At 45.5% G+C, this 13,680-nt stretch overlaps 1 protein-coding gene across 2 annotated transcripts in view; it reads left to right on the top strand.

Annotated features, from left to right (window-relative positions):
• The first annotated feature begins 6,196 nt into the window (after positions 1 to 6,196).
• TAF3 (TATA-box binding protein associated factor 3) overlaps positions 6,197 to 13,680 on the top strand; it is a 148,761-nt gene continuing 141,277 nt past the window's right edge. The window contains exons 1-2 of one of the 2 annotated variants that reach the window (XM_035128439.2): positions 6,197 to 6,559; positions 12,548 to 12,790. In XM_035128439.2, coding sequence (XP_034984330.1) covers positions 6,394 to 6,559; positions 12,548 to 12,790 — 409 coding nt within the window. In that variant the 5' untranslated portion in view covers positions 6,197 to 6,393. The remainder of the gene's footprint in view (positions 6,560 to 12,547; positions 12,791 to 13,680) is intronic. The other variant, XM_035128438.2, reaches the window with a different exon arrangement.

Genomic DNA, 13,680 nt, shown 5'->3' with positions numbered 1-13,680 from the left:
TTTGGTGAGGCTGGAGCTGCCCCTACAGATGAAGAATCGGGAAATCGATAAGCATGCTCCCAATCTGTTACATGAAGAGGTTGGAGCTTTTGAACTCGGCGCTGCCTTCTGTTCCCATGCGGGGCTCTAGAGAAAGCCACCAGATTCTAAAAGTGTGGACCTCTTGATGCAAAGGAAGAATAGGGAGCATGTTAGCTTCATATCATATGATGGCAGGTGTGGGCAACGTGGCTGTGGTTTGCAGTCCAAGCCCTGAGACTTGCTGGGCTAAATTAGGGCTATGGGGGTAAATGTTCTGCACTAGAACAGGAAGCGAAAACGTGTAACCTTCCAGATGTGGTTGGACTCCAACTCCCATCAGCCCCAGCCACCATGGCCAATGATTGAGAATGATGGGAGTTATATTCATCCGGCAATATCTGGAGGGCAACAGGTTCACCAGCCGTGCCCTAGGGTGAAGACAATGCAATAAGTAGGTTAGATGTTCTCACGCTCCTTCGCTATGTTCGATACACACCTCAAGCCACAGATTCTCACTGAATATCGTTATGGAAGCATGGGAATGACTAATACGGATATAAAATTTGCACCATGTTACAGTTTTAAGAGAAAATTATATGAAGGTGTTATATAGATGGTAGACAGGCAAAAATGTACAGTATAAACCAAAATTGAGTAAGTGTTGGAAATGTAAAGAGAAAGGTACATTTTTTCATATGTGGTGGTCTTGTAATAAGGTTAAAACTTACTGAGAAATTATATATAATGAATTGAAAAAAGATGTTTAAGATAACATTTGTAAAAAAACCAACAACAACTAAACCAGAAGCTTTTCTCTTGGGAATTATAGGATCAGAACTACCTAAACAGTATAGAAATTTATTTAGCTCTGACATCTAGAATACATCAGTGCTGTATACATTTAGCAAGAAGAAATACCATATTTTTCCGTGCATAAGACTGTTTTTTCCCTAAAAAATAATGTCCAAAATTTGGGGGCGTCTCATACGCGGATAGATCTCCCATTTTCTTAAACCGGAGTCCCCCCAACCAGAGTCTTCTACATTGGGGGTGTCTTATAGACAGAAAAATACAGTACTTGGTCCAACTGAGGGCCATTTCACAAACTACCAGGCACTGTTACCTTTGAACATTTTGACTTCACCCCTAAAGGCGTTATCCTCCATTGTCTCCTGAGAAAGACTTGATACCAACCTTTCCAGCTATATACAGTACAAGCCTTCCCCAACCTTGTGCTGTCCAGAGGTTTGGAGCTACATCTGTTATCCCTGACTTGGTCATTCTGGCTGGGGCTGGGGATCTGTGGCAAGATTGGGGGTATATATGGTCCTTCAGATGTTATTGAACCACAGCTTCCATAATACTTGGCCTTGTTGGCTGTGGTCGATGGAATCTGGAACTCCAGGAGATCTGCAGGTTTGTTATTCCTCATCAGTGTGCTATTATGGAACATGTGACATTCATGCTATGTCTTGACATTTATGTCTGACCGTTGTATGAAGTGATCCATGGTTATTTGCAGTTAGGGGGAATAACAGGTGTCAGTAATAAATAACACTGAGTAAGTGAAGTTGACTCTTTATTAGAAGAAACAGGGCAGCTGTCTATCAGCTCCATCTGGTACGCAGGCTGAGACCCTACCTGCCTGCGGACTGTCTCGCCAGAGTGGTGCATGCTCTGGTTATCTCCCGCTTGGACTACTGCAATGCGCTCTACATGGGGCTACCTTTGATGGTGACCCGGAAACTACAACTAATCCAGAATGCGGCAGCTAGACTGGTGACTGGGAGCGGCCGCCGAGACCACATAACACCGGTCTTGAAAGATCTACATTGGCTCCCAGTACGTTTCTGAGCACAGTTCAAAGTGTTGGTGCTGACCTTTAAAGCCCTAAATGGCCTCGGTCCAGTATACCTGAAGGAGCGTCTCCACCCCCATCGTTCTGCCCGGACACTGAGGTCCAGTACCGAGGGCCTTCTGATGGTTCCCTCGTTGCGAGAAGCCAAGTTGCAGGGAGCCAGGCAGAGGGCCTTCTCGGTGGTGGTGCCTGTCCTGTGGAACGCCCTCCCATCAAATGTCAAAGAGAAAAACAGCTGCCAGATTTTTAGAAGACATCTGAAGGCAGCCCTGTTTAGGGAGGCTTTTAATGTTTAATTGTTTTATTTCATTTTTTTTTTTGTTGTAAGCTGCCCAGAGTGGCTGGGGAAACCCAGCCAGATGGGCGGGGTATAAATAATTTATTATAATTATTATTATTATTAGAAACAAGGTCTGCCCAGGGGTGCCAGGCCTAAGGAGCATGGCGACTCTTCTCAGTAGGTCTTGCAGTTGTAGAGGCTGAACGTCCCTGCCTTCCGACAGCTGCCTAAATCTTCACTGGGTTCTTCCCAAGTAATCTGAGACTATGTCAACATGCCTGCCTCTGCTCCTCCCTCTTCATACCTTCTTCCCTTGGCGGTTCCCCAGCTGGTGCCTCCCACCATTCCTTGGCATTTAGCTGGACCATGACAAGTTTGGGATCAGAATGTTTCCCTTTTACCTCTCAGGTAATCTGTTCTATCCTTCTGGCCCTAGCACTGAGCTCTGTAAACTGCTGTCTGGGCTGCAGCATTTAAGCAGGGAGTGAATGCTTACCCCTGTTAAAAATTACATTCTACATTTTTTAGAAAATGGCATGTCGGGAGTTAAGTCTAGGCTTGAACCCTTCTTGATATGGTACTGTAGTTTTCTATGTACAGGGAGTATATATTTTATAGGGAAGAGTATTCAGCCATGCAAAGGTCCAAGTGGTATAGCCTAGAGCCCTAGACTAGTGGGGTGCTGTGGAATTAACTAGAAGTGAGGGGCAGAGGGGCACTGGAGGTGTAAATGACTATCTTGACTTCAACAAGTTTGTATCACTGAATCAAGCTAACCAGTTTTGTTGAATTAATCAGCCTAAATACCGGTAGTTTAAACTGGATTTTGAATACCCAACGTCTGAGAGCCTTGGTAGAAGATAAGGACCCCGGAATTACGACCAATGTTGCTAAATTTTGTGTATCTGCTATTAGACATAGGAAACAAGAGCTACTCAATGGCAATTCGCAGGGGAATGCTAACACTTAATTTCATTTATGTTTTTTTAACTTTAAAGCGTTGTTGTTCTATTTGCATTGAAATTGTCCCCTGTATCTTTCCATGTTATGCTCTGCTGACTCGTTGCATGAGTCAAATTGGTCTGTGACCGTTTAATAAATTTGATTTGATTTGATTTTGAATAAATATGCAATTAGTTTTTACTGTTTTGGATTTACTGTTCTCTTCCTAAGTGGATCTTGCAAATTACTATTCTGAATGATGTTTTTTTTAATAGGGGAGGGTGTACTGGGGATGAGTTTATGGAACCAAGCGGGTGGTACCCCGAAATGTTTGTGAACCACTGGCCTAAACCCTGGTTTACCGCCTCCGTGGATTGCTTAGGTATTTGTTACGGAAGCAGCTATAAGTGAGTTGCCAAGATGGGACTAATTGCCTCTTCAGAGTGTCAATTTGCCTGCTGCTGTCGTCAATTGAAACCCAATTGTGAGAGATGACATTTTTACCAGGCTTGCCCTAAACTTGGATTCAAAATGTAATGCAGACTAGAAGGTAATTGTTCCAGTCCAAGCATGCTTTAAAATGGGACATATGCCCAGCTTTATAGTTGGCATGGGGGGGAAAGATATGGATAGCTAATGCCAGAAGGGGGGGAGTTTTGGCTAACTTCTGCCCCTTTTTTAAATATTAGAAAAAAATAAATATAATCCTTCATGGAAAATTAAGGCTGCTTCTTCAAGAGAGAGGGAATTGGATCCTCTTAGTGCCCAAACTATCCAGCAGTGAGTGCGGCTGCTGATTGCTGCTCTCACATGCATATGGAAGAGAAGAGTCTCCTTAAAAACTCCCCTTGTGCTCTTGTAATTAAAAGCCATTTTGTTTCTTTCAGCTTTGGGGCTGCACAGATGTATTTTATATCATCTGAATGTTATGTAACCTGGAAAAGTAAGGTACCAGTGCTCTATGTGGTGCAGTGGGTAGAGTGTTGGACTGGCAGACTAGGGTTCGAATCACCACTCAGCCATGAAGCTCACTGGGTGACCTTGGTCAGGTTGCTGTCTTCTCTCAGTCTAGCCTACCTCACAGGGTTGTTGTGAGGATAAAAGGAGGGGAGAACCACCTTGAGTCCCTTGGAGCCAAAGCTGGTATATAAATGTACTCTAGTTAAGCCATATTAAAGTGAGAAGGTGCCATCATCGGCATAACTGATGATCATCTTGGCTGCAAGTCCTGGAAGACCTTCCAACTCTATGATTCTGTGATTCTGTTATTCTAACTCGGTGGCCATCAATGCCTCTTGTGGCAGTGAGTTCCAGAGCTTAGCTACGATCAGACAACAGCAGCATCCATAGAGTTGGAAGGGTCCTTGAGGGTCATCGAGCCCAAGTCCCTGCAATTCGTAAGGTTAAAAAAAAAAAGGGTAAAGGACCCCTGGATGGTTAAGTCCCGTCAAAGGCGACTATGGGGGTCGCAATTCGTAGCGCTTTGCATAGACCTAAGACACAATGGATGGGACCCAGGTGGCGCTGTGGGTTAAACCACTGAGCCTAGGGCTTGCTGATCAGAAGGTCAGCGGTTCGAATCCCTGTGACGGGGTGAGCTCCCGTTGCTCGGTCCCAGCTCCTGCCAACGTAGCAGTTTGAAAGCACGTCAAAATGCAAGTAGATAAATAGGAACCGCTACAGCGGGAAGGTAAACGGCGTTTCCGTGTGCTGCTCTTATTCGCCAGAAGTGGCTTTGTCATGCTGGCCACATGACCTGGAAGCTGTACGCTGGCTCCCTCGGCCAATAATGTGAGATGAGCGTGCAACCCCAGTCGGTCATGACTGGACCTAATGGTCAGGGGTCCTGTTATGTACTGAGCTAAATCCTAGAACAATAGGATTCAGAATCAGCGGGAGCTACCCAATCCAACTCCAGGTGGAAGTGAATCCGCAACCTGATTGGCCTGCTGGAGCAGCCAATCAGGCGGCTGGCAGAAGTGAATCTGCTACCTGATTGGCCTGTAGGAGCAGCCAATCAGGCTGCAGGCAGAAGTCAATCCACAATATAATTGGCCCACAGGTGTAGCCCTGAAGTAGCCAATCACGCAAGGCCCATTGTGTAAATAATGTATATAAGCAGATGGTTTTGGGAAAAGAGCCATTCTTCTTCTCCTCTTCTCCTTGATGACTATGAGCTGAATAAAGAGCATGAAATTCACTCTCGACTCCGAGTACATTTCAGGTCCCTTTACATTTAAGATAGGGATGCGGGTGGCACTGTGGTTTAAAGCAGAAGGTCAGGGGTTCGAATCCCCGCGACAGGGCGAGCTCCCGTTGTTCGGTCCCAGCTCCTGCCAATCTACCGGTAGCAGTTTGAAAGGACGTCAAAGTGCAAGTAGATAAATAGGTACCACCACCGCAACCCCAGAGTAATCTGTGACTGGATTTAACTGTCAGGGGTCCTTTACCTTTTAAAGATACAATGAGATTCAAAGGAGTCTGCTGTGATCCGCAGCAGAGACACAACAGCAACCTCAAATAAAAGCATGTTTAATGTTTTGTTATGATTTCATATACTGTATGCGTGAAGCTGCATAGAGTGGGTGCGGCAACCCAGTCGGATGGCTAGGGTATAAATACTGTAATAAAATTGTTGTTGCTGCTGGGTATAAATGATAAAATTGTTGTTTTTGTTGGATATACATGATAAAATTGTTTTTGTTGGGTATAAATAATAAAATTGTTGCTGATGCTGAGTATAAATGATAAAATTGTTGTTTTTGTTGGATATAAATGATAAAATCATTGTTGTTGGGTATAAATAATAAAATTGCTCTTGTTCTTCTATTATTATTATTATTATTATTATTGACGTCCCTATTTTCATCCGAGAAATGTTACAGGGCATGCGTTTGCAACCTCCAGCCGCTTTTGCTTGAATAAAACGCCGCTCTCCTTTTGCCCGCCTCCTTCCCTCCGTCTTCCTCGAGCGAGTGAAGAAGAAGAGGAGGAGGCCCGGCGGCAGAAGAAGGAAACGCCCCTCTTCTCGTGACGTCACGCCCCTCCCCCGTCCTCCTAGAGATAGCCGACGCCGGAGCGAATCGAGCGAATCGATCTTGCTGCCCGCTCTGGGCTCGGCTGGCGCGGTCTGCCCGGGCGACCCCAAGATGGCGGCGGCGTCTTCGTCGTCGCGGTGGGCGCTGGCGGCGGCGTTGACGGCGGGACCCCGGAGGGCGTCTGCTGCTGCTGCTGCGGGGCTGGCGGCGTCTCCGGCGTGAGGAGGAGAGGCCATGGCTCCGGGGGCGTGAGGATGTGCGAGAGCTACTCGCGCTGGCTGCTGCGCGTGTCGGCGGCGCAGGTGTGCCAGGCGCTGGGCTGGGACGCCGTGCAGCTCTCCGCCTGCGACCTCCTCACCGACGTCCTGCAGAGGTACCTGCACTCGCTGGGCCGAGGCTGCCGGCGCTACTGCGAGCTCTGTGAGTAACGGCCGCGGAGGGGGTGTGTGGAGGGGAGCGAGGGGGTCGCCATGGCGACGGGGCTGTCACGGGGAGTGGGGTAGGGAATGGGGGCGCACGTGAGGTGATCCTGGGGGAGCGGGCCGTGGGGCTGGCGTGACGTGGCCGTGGGTCTGCAGCGGATATGGGGGATGTGGCTATGGGGTTGGCATGGAGATGTCACGACGTTGCAGTGGGGCTGGAGTACATGTGGGGTGTGTGGGGTTGTCGTAGTGTGAGGGGCAGAGGAGGACCTTGGGGTTATCGTAGTGGCACGGTTTAGCTGTGGGGCTGGAGTTAAGGTAGGGGGAGCGTGGGGCTGGCACAACGTGGCTTTGGGGCTGGAGCGGATATTTGGGGGGACGTGGATATGGGATGGGCATAGAGGTGTCAGGATGCGGATATGTGTGGGGCGTGGGGTTCTGGTAGTGCAGGCACCCCCAAACTGCAGCTCTCTAGATGTTTTGGCCTACAACTCCCACGATCCCTAGCTAACAGGACCAGTGGTCAGGGATGATGGGAATTGTAGTCCAAAACATCTGGAGGGCTGAAGTTTGGGGATGCTTGTTGTAGTGTGCTAGATTGGGTAGGGGGGAGTGTGGGGTTGGCACGCCATGGCTTTGGGGCTGGAGCGGATATTTGGAGGATTTGGATATGGGGTTGGCATGGAGGTGTCACGACGTGGCCATGGGACTGGAGGGCATTGCTTCTTTTAAATTGCTTTTATTTATTTTCAACTATGCCCTTTTAAAATGTGTTGGGATTATTGGGTTGTTGTTTTGGTTATGTATTTTGTGGTTATATATTCTGATTTTATCCTGTAAACTGCCCTGAGACCTGCGGGTATAGGGTGGAATATAATTTCAATAACAATAACAAATATGGGAGGCAGGGGGGGGGGTTGTCACAGTATGGGAGGCAGAGGAGGGCTGTGGGGTTTGCTATTCATTTATTTACTTACTGAATTTCTATACCGCCCTTCATCTGAGAACCACAGGGTCGTCTACAGTATAAAAACCGCAAAAGGCATACCACAGTGACAAACAAAAACAATACCCCTTCCACCCAAACACACGTACGGTTTTAAAGGCTGTAGATTGTTTCATCAGCCAAATGCCTGGGAGAAGACGAATGTTTCTGCCTGGCACCTAAAGATCTGGAACAAAGGTGCCTCACAAGCTTCCCTGGGGAGACCCCCCCCCAGTTGGTTGTTATAGTGGTGGTATGATATGGGCATTAGGCTGCAGTCGATGGGCATATGGTGTTCTGGAGAGCGAGGTGACTTGAGTTGTGGACGCTGGTGTACCTTGGAGTTGTTATGGTAAGAAGTTGGGGAGGACCATAAGGTTGTCACGGTGAGAGAGTGATGCCCATGTGGGTTGTTGTCACTTGACTAAAACTGAATGTAGGGAGGGGAGTAGGATCACTATAGGGTTGTCTTCGGAGGAGGAGGCCCATGGGTCTGTCAAGTTGATGGAGTGAAGGGCTGGAGTTGTCGTACATAAGAATATATGAAGAGCCGGCTGGATCAGGCTATTGGCCCATCTAGTCCAGCATCCTGCTCTCACAGCGGCCAACCAGGTGCCTACCAGAAGGAGGAAAAAGGGGTTGTTATAAAGATGACAGAGAAGGGGTGTAGTTATGCATTCCTGGACTAGCATTTATTTAACACTGTAGTATTTATATAGCCCTGCGTAATCCTCAAAGCACTTCACAAACATTATGTTGGCATTATTTACAAGAGTCCTTTATGGTACCACCGTATGATTATCTCGGTATTGCAGATGTGGAGCTGAGGCTGAAAACAGCAGCCTACTTAAATTCACGTGTGCTGCATCCACAAGCATGATGAAAGAGAAGTAAATCCCATGGAATTAAAAGAGGGACTTCATCCCAGGAAGATGTGTGTAGGATTAGAGCCTCCATGAGTTTGTGACTGAGGGAGGATTTCACATTTCAGTCTCTTATTTATTTATTTTAAAATTTCAGTGCCACCTACCACATTGGTCCAGTATACATAATTTTTAGATGTAATATCAGCATTAAGATCAATCAGAAATAAGAATGCCGTTGATAATCCAGGGCAAAATAAAAATCTAACAACCTTCTGGAATCACATGGGCCTGAAAATACACATTTTTAGTAGGTGCTGAAATGTCATGAGGGTTTGGTGCCTGCCTGAGATCAGACGGGAAGTAGTTCCATGAGGAGGGTGCCACCGCAGAAAAAGACCTCCACCTGGCCACTGCCAATTGAACCTCTACTAGCAGGTGTGGGAGTCCTCTGGCCTGCAGAGCTCATGGGGTCTACCAAGCCTCAGAGATTGGCTTACCAAGGAGTGCTAGAAATGAGCCCGGTGGCAGGCCCATTTTGCGACTGGTGCGGGTCCAATTGCGACCACATGGGGACCTCTGGATGCCAGGTTGGCGACGGAGGAAAGCAAAATGTCACTTAGAGAAGGATCTGAAATATTTTCCCTAAAGCTTGAATTTGTTTTATTCTGGATTGTTTTATTTGATATTTTAATGTGTTGTAAACCATTCTTGAGATTTGTTCTTTAAAGTATAAAATGGTATAGAAATGAAAATAATAAGAAGAATAAACCCCATTGCAAAATAATTATAATATGCGCCTAGATGTTCCATTGCTGCAAACATAACCTAGATTTAAAGCGCCATTTGGCAATTAGATTATATACAGTATCTGAGTTTCTAACACTGTTACCAAGCCATTTGCGGCAACACATACAAACTAGGCATAAGAAGTTCAAGCTGCACTACTGAAGGGCCTTGTCAGCTGATTGTAAGAGTGATCAACTAGAGGTGCAGTAACTTCAGGTAACTTAGTCCCAAACTGTTTAAGGCTCTATAGGTCGGAACTAAAACTTTAAACCTAGTCTGGTAACTAATTGGCAACCAGTGTAACACATGAACAGTAGGAGGCCCAGCTGCTATATTTTGTAACTAACTGCAGCTTCTAGAATTGCTTTGCATAGTATGTTTTACAGTAGCCCAATCTTGAGTTTATCAATGCATGATGTCACAGTGGACAGGCTCTCCTTTAGCTCTTTAGTTGCATTTTTGAGTATGGAGTTCAGTTTTTACAGAGGGGATGGATAGGAAAGTGGTGCTAAAGGTAATTGATAGGGTTATATTCTCTGTAAGTGGTGGACCAAAAACTGGGGCTTGTCAAGGCCTAGTATCCAGTTTCCCTGTTTGCTCCCTATTTGGGAATTATGGTTGCAGGGGAGAGAAGAGATGAGGATTCCGTTAGATGAAGGAAAAAATGGGTGCATTTAATGTTGGAACAGGGTCGACTGAAGTCAGCCTAAATACCAGATAGCTCCAAAGCAGCAAGCAAGCAGGCAGAAAAAAGGCTGGGTAGAAATATTGGTGGCACAGTAGCCTTCTACTCTGCCAGCTTGCTTGTTTGTCTTAAAGTAGGTAATCATGTAAGAGGGGCACAGATTTAATTGCCGTGGGGAACATTATTTTCATTTTTGGAAATAGCAGTGCTGGGCATGACAGGGACTGGTTCCTATTTTCTCCAGTTTTGAGGGGTGTATGGAGACTTACTCTCTCTCTTAATATAATTTTGTTTATAGTTTTCATTTATATAAATCACAACAATTATTTAACCATAACTTTAACATTTCCGACTTCAACTCCCTTCCTCCTCTTTCTGCGGTTCTTTATATTTATTTCTGTCCTTTCCTGCATGCTCCAAATTTTCTTAACTTACTCTTTTGCTCGTCTATTCTCATATGTATTCTTGAAACTGCAGATTTTTACAATAATCCTGCCAATGTCTTGATCTGTTTACAGTTTATTTGTATATACTCAATAAACCATTTCCATTCCTTTCTAAAAAGTTTGTTCTCTTGATTTCTTACTCTTCCGGTAAGTTTCGCCATTTCTGCATACTCCATTAGTTTCCGTAACCATTCTTCTCTCGTTGGAACCTATGGAGAGTTATTCCCAGTTGATTGGACTTTGGATATGAGGTTGGTGGAGGTGGTCAGGGTTTGGGCAAGTACACAATTTGACTGCCTGTCATTACCAGCCAGTGTGGTGTAATGGTTAGAGTGTTGGACTGTGACTTGGGAGAACAGGGTTCGGATCCTTAATCAGCCATGAAGCTCACTGGGTGGCCTTGGGCCAGTCACTGTCTTCTTTCACAGGGTTTTTGTGAGGATAAAAGGAGGAGAGCTGCTTGGGTGAAAAGGTGGTATATAAATGCAATAAACGCAAACACAAATATTTGTGGACCTTTTGTAATTGAGATGGGAGGAATAAATGTTGCAGCTGTCAACTACTGTCAGGAATGGATGGGGTGCCCTCTGCTGGTGGATCTGGAGATTAACAAGGCAGTAGTGCATTTCTAATGAATGAAGAGGATAATAGAATCATAGAGTTGGAAGGGACCCTGAGGTTCATCTCATTGGGGTAACTTGTAGCATTCAGATTGTTAGAACAGATGCCATGTTTAAGAAGGATGCAGGTTAAATAGGATTCTTAATGGACTTGGGTTATCACAGGGAAAGCAATGCTCCCAAGAGACATACAGGGGAGTATACATGAACATAGAACGGTATGAAGTTACAAACACAAAATAAATGGCTCATTGTAGAAATAAGTACCAATTCAGTTGATGTAGGTTGAGGGAATAAATCTATAATGATTAGTGCTAAGTGCACTAAGAAGGTAAAAAGCAGATCCTTACATTCTTCTAAGGACAGCTCATCTGTCCCGGGGATAGTGGAGATGTTGAACTGTTATCTGGCTCAAATCAGTTGTTCTGTAACTTCTCATGGAGCACCAGAACAGGGGCCACATCTCTTGCTGCCCCTGTCCTCCACCATCCACATGTCGAGGGGAAGGCCTGACAAGGGGAGTCTCCTCTGCTTTTCTAGGCGCCCTACCTTGATTTTGTATCCTCTTCATTTAGAGCTCAAAACTGGGGTGGGTGGGTAATGTGCCTAGAGTTGACCTCTCCCTTTCAGACCTTCCCCTGGCACTGGGGAAATGGGACTAGCAGCGGATGTGATGGTACTCCATACAGATGTTCCAAATAAAACTAGTGTCTGTGGTGGTGGTGGGGGAACTAACAAGGGTAAACTGTTCATATTTATATGGCTGCACAATAATGTATATACTTTCAGCTGCTAAAACGTCAGGATATGGAAACTTAAAAGCAAAGGGGGGAGTTGCCTTTACACCCATAAGTTTGCGCCCACCAACCGAAGTAACAGTTCTGAGTTCATGGGGCAAGGTCTCTGTTTGGGTTCAGGTGACTGAGGAGTCATGCATGCTTACATGAGCCTAAGACACCTGCAGCCACATGGACACCTTGTTGTCTTTAAACTCTACCACATGGTGAAATACCCATTTTTATATCCCTGCAACCAAATGGGTTTCCCAGAGGGACTCCCTTGTGGAGGTCATGTTGATGGTGATGGAGGAATGCATGGGAATTAAAAGGGACGGGAAGTCTTCCATGTCCCTGCCTGTCCCCCACAAATTATCATGGGGCATCACTTTTTTCTGCATCTACACATAGGTTGAGCCACTGGCATGCTGCCTTGCTTCTGTAATTCTTGGCCACCTGAGTTTAACTCACCATCATGTATGGATATAAATTCTTCCAATGTCACTGTAGCCTTGTGTGCATATATTTTTAAAGTCTGAACCAGAAGTAGAAACAAGTATTTCAAATGCTAGTGCTTCAAATGCTAGTGCAGTGTCAGGTGTTTAGGACCTAAAGAACCCTGTGAAAAAATGTTGATATTCCTAGTTGTCAGAATCAGATTTTTGGACACCCAGGCAATGAGGCAGCTGGGACTTTTCGTGACAGTGATTTGCTGCTTTCCCTTTTAAAGCTACTAAATCAACATATTTCTTATGCACTTGCAATGTTTGTTTTTAAAAACCTTTCTTGATTCCTTTTTTTTCCTTTTCTTTTTTTTAACAGATGGCCGGACAGATCCAATTTTGGAGGATGTAGGTGAAGCCTTCAAGCTTATGGGGGTCAACCTGCATGAACTGGAAGATTACATACTCAATATTGAGCCAGTCACTTTTGCGCATCAAATCCCCTTATACCCTGTCAGCAAGAATAATGTCCTGCAGTTCCCCCAGCCTGGAAGCAAAGATGCAGAAGAGAGGAAAGAGTATATTCCTGATTACCTGCCACCCATTGTCTCTTCTCAAGAAGGTGAGAAACTAATAATTTATTTGCTTTGTTTTTATCTGCTTGTTTTTGAGCAGTAATTCCTGCTCGCTTGCATTTCAGGAAGCTTGGAGTCTGCTACCTTCTGTGTCGCATCGTGAGGATATGTTGCTGCTAGCAGCAGAATTGAGTATCGCAATAATGTGTAGTGCCAGGCAGCACATTTTGCTGTTCAGGTTTACCATGGTAGTTCCACTGTCTTCATTGACAAATGGTTCAAAGAGCTGCCACGTAGGCAATGGAGCTGGGTTAGAATCACTGCTCAGCCCTATTTGTTGTTGTTGTTGTTGTTGTTTAGTCGTTTAGTCGTGTCCGACTCTTCGTGACCCCATGGACCAGAGCACGCCAGGCACTCCTGTCTTGCACTGCCTCCCGCAGTTTGGTCAAACTCATGTTCGTAGCTTCGAGAACACTGTCCAACCATCTCGTCCTCTGTCGTCCCCTTCTCCTAGTGCCTATTTGGTTTGGGGCAATTCACTAACGTCCCAGCATCGGTTTCCCAGATAAAAGTTGTGAAGAACCTGAATTAAAAACATTGTAGGGTTAAGATTGGTTATGGGATTCATAACAACTTGGCATGTGAGCTAAGCGTATTGGGACGTGTATTAATGAGCCAAATTTCCGTGCAGACATTCACCTGGTCACTATGGGTGAGTAAGAATAACAGGGAAGTGACCAGGTTTTGTACCATGGAAAAAGTAGGTTCTCTTCTCCTCTGCCTCTTTACAGGAGGTTAATGTGCTGTGAATTGCTTCAAAAGACATGGCAAGTAGGTAGGCTGGTGAAAATTACTGTGAGCTACTAACTTTAGCTGATCAGTTTGGAACGCTGAGTGAACTGTGCCTCAGAACCTACTTACACAGGTGCAAAGTGAG

Source organism: Zootoca vivipara, chromosome 10, assembly GCF_963506605.1.
Source record: "Zootoca vivipara chromosome 10, rZooViv1.1, whole genome shotgun sequence".
Classification (NCBI taxonomy): Eukaryota; Metazoa; Chordata; class Lepidosauria; order Squamata; family Lacertidae; genus Zootoca; species Zootoca vivipara.
This window is presented reverse-complemented; position numbering and strand designations above follow the sequence as displayed.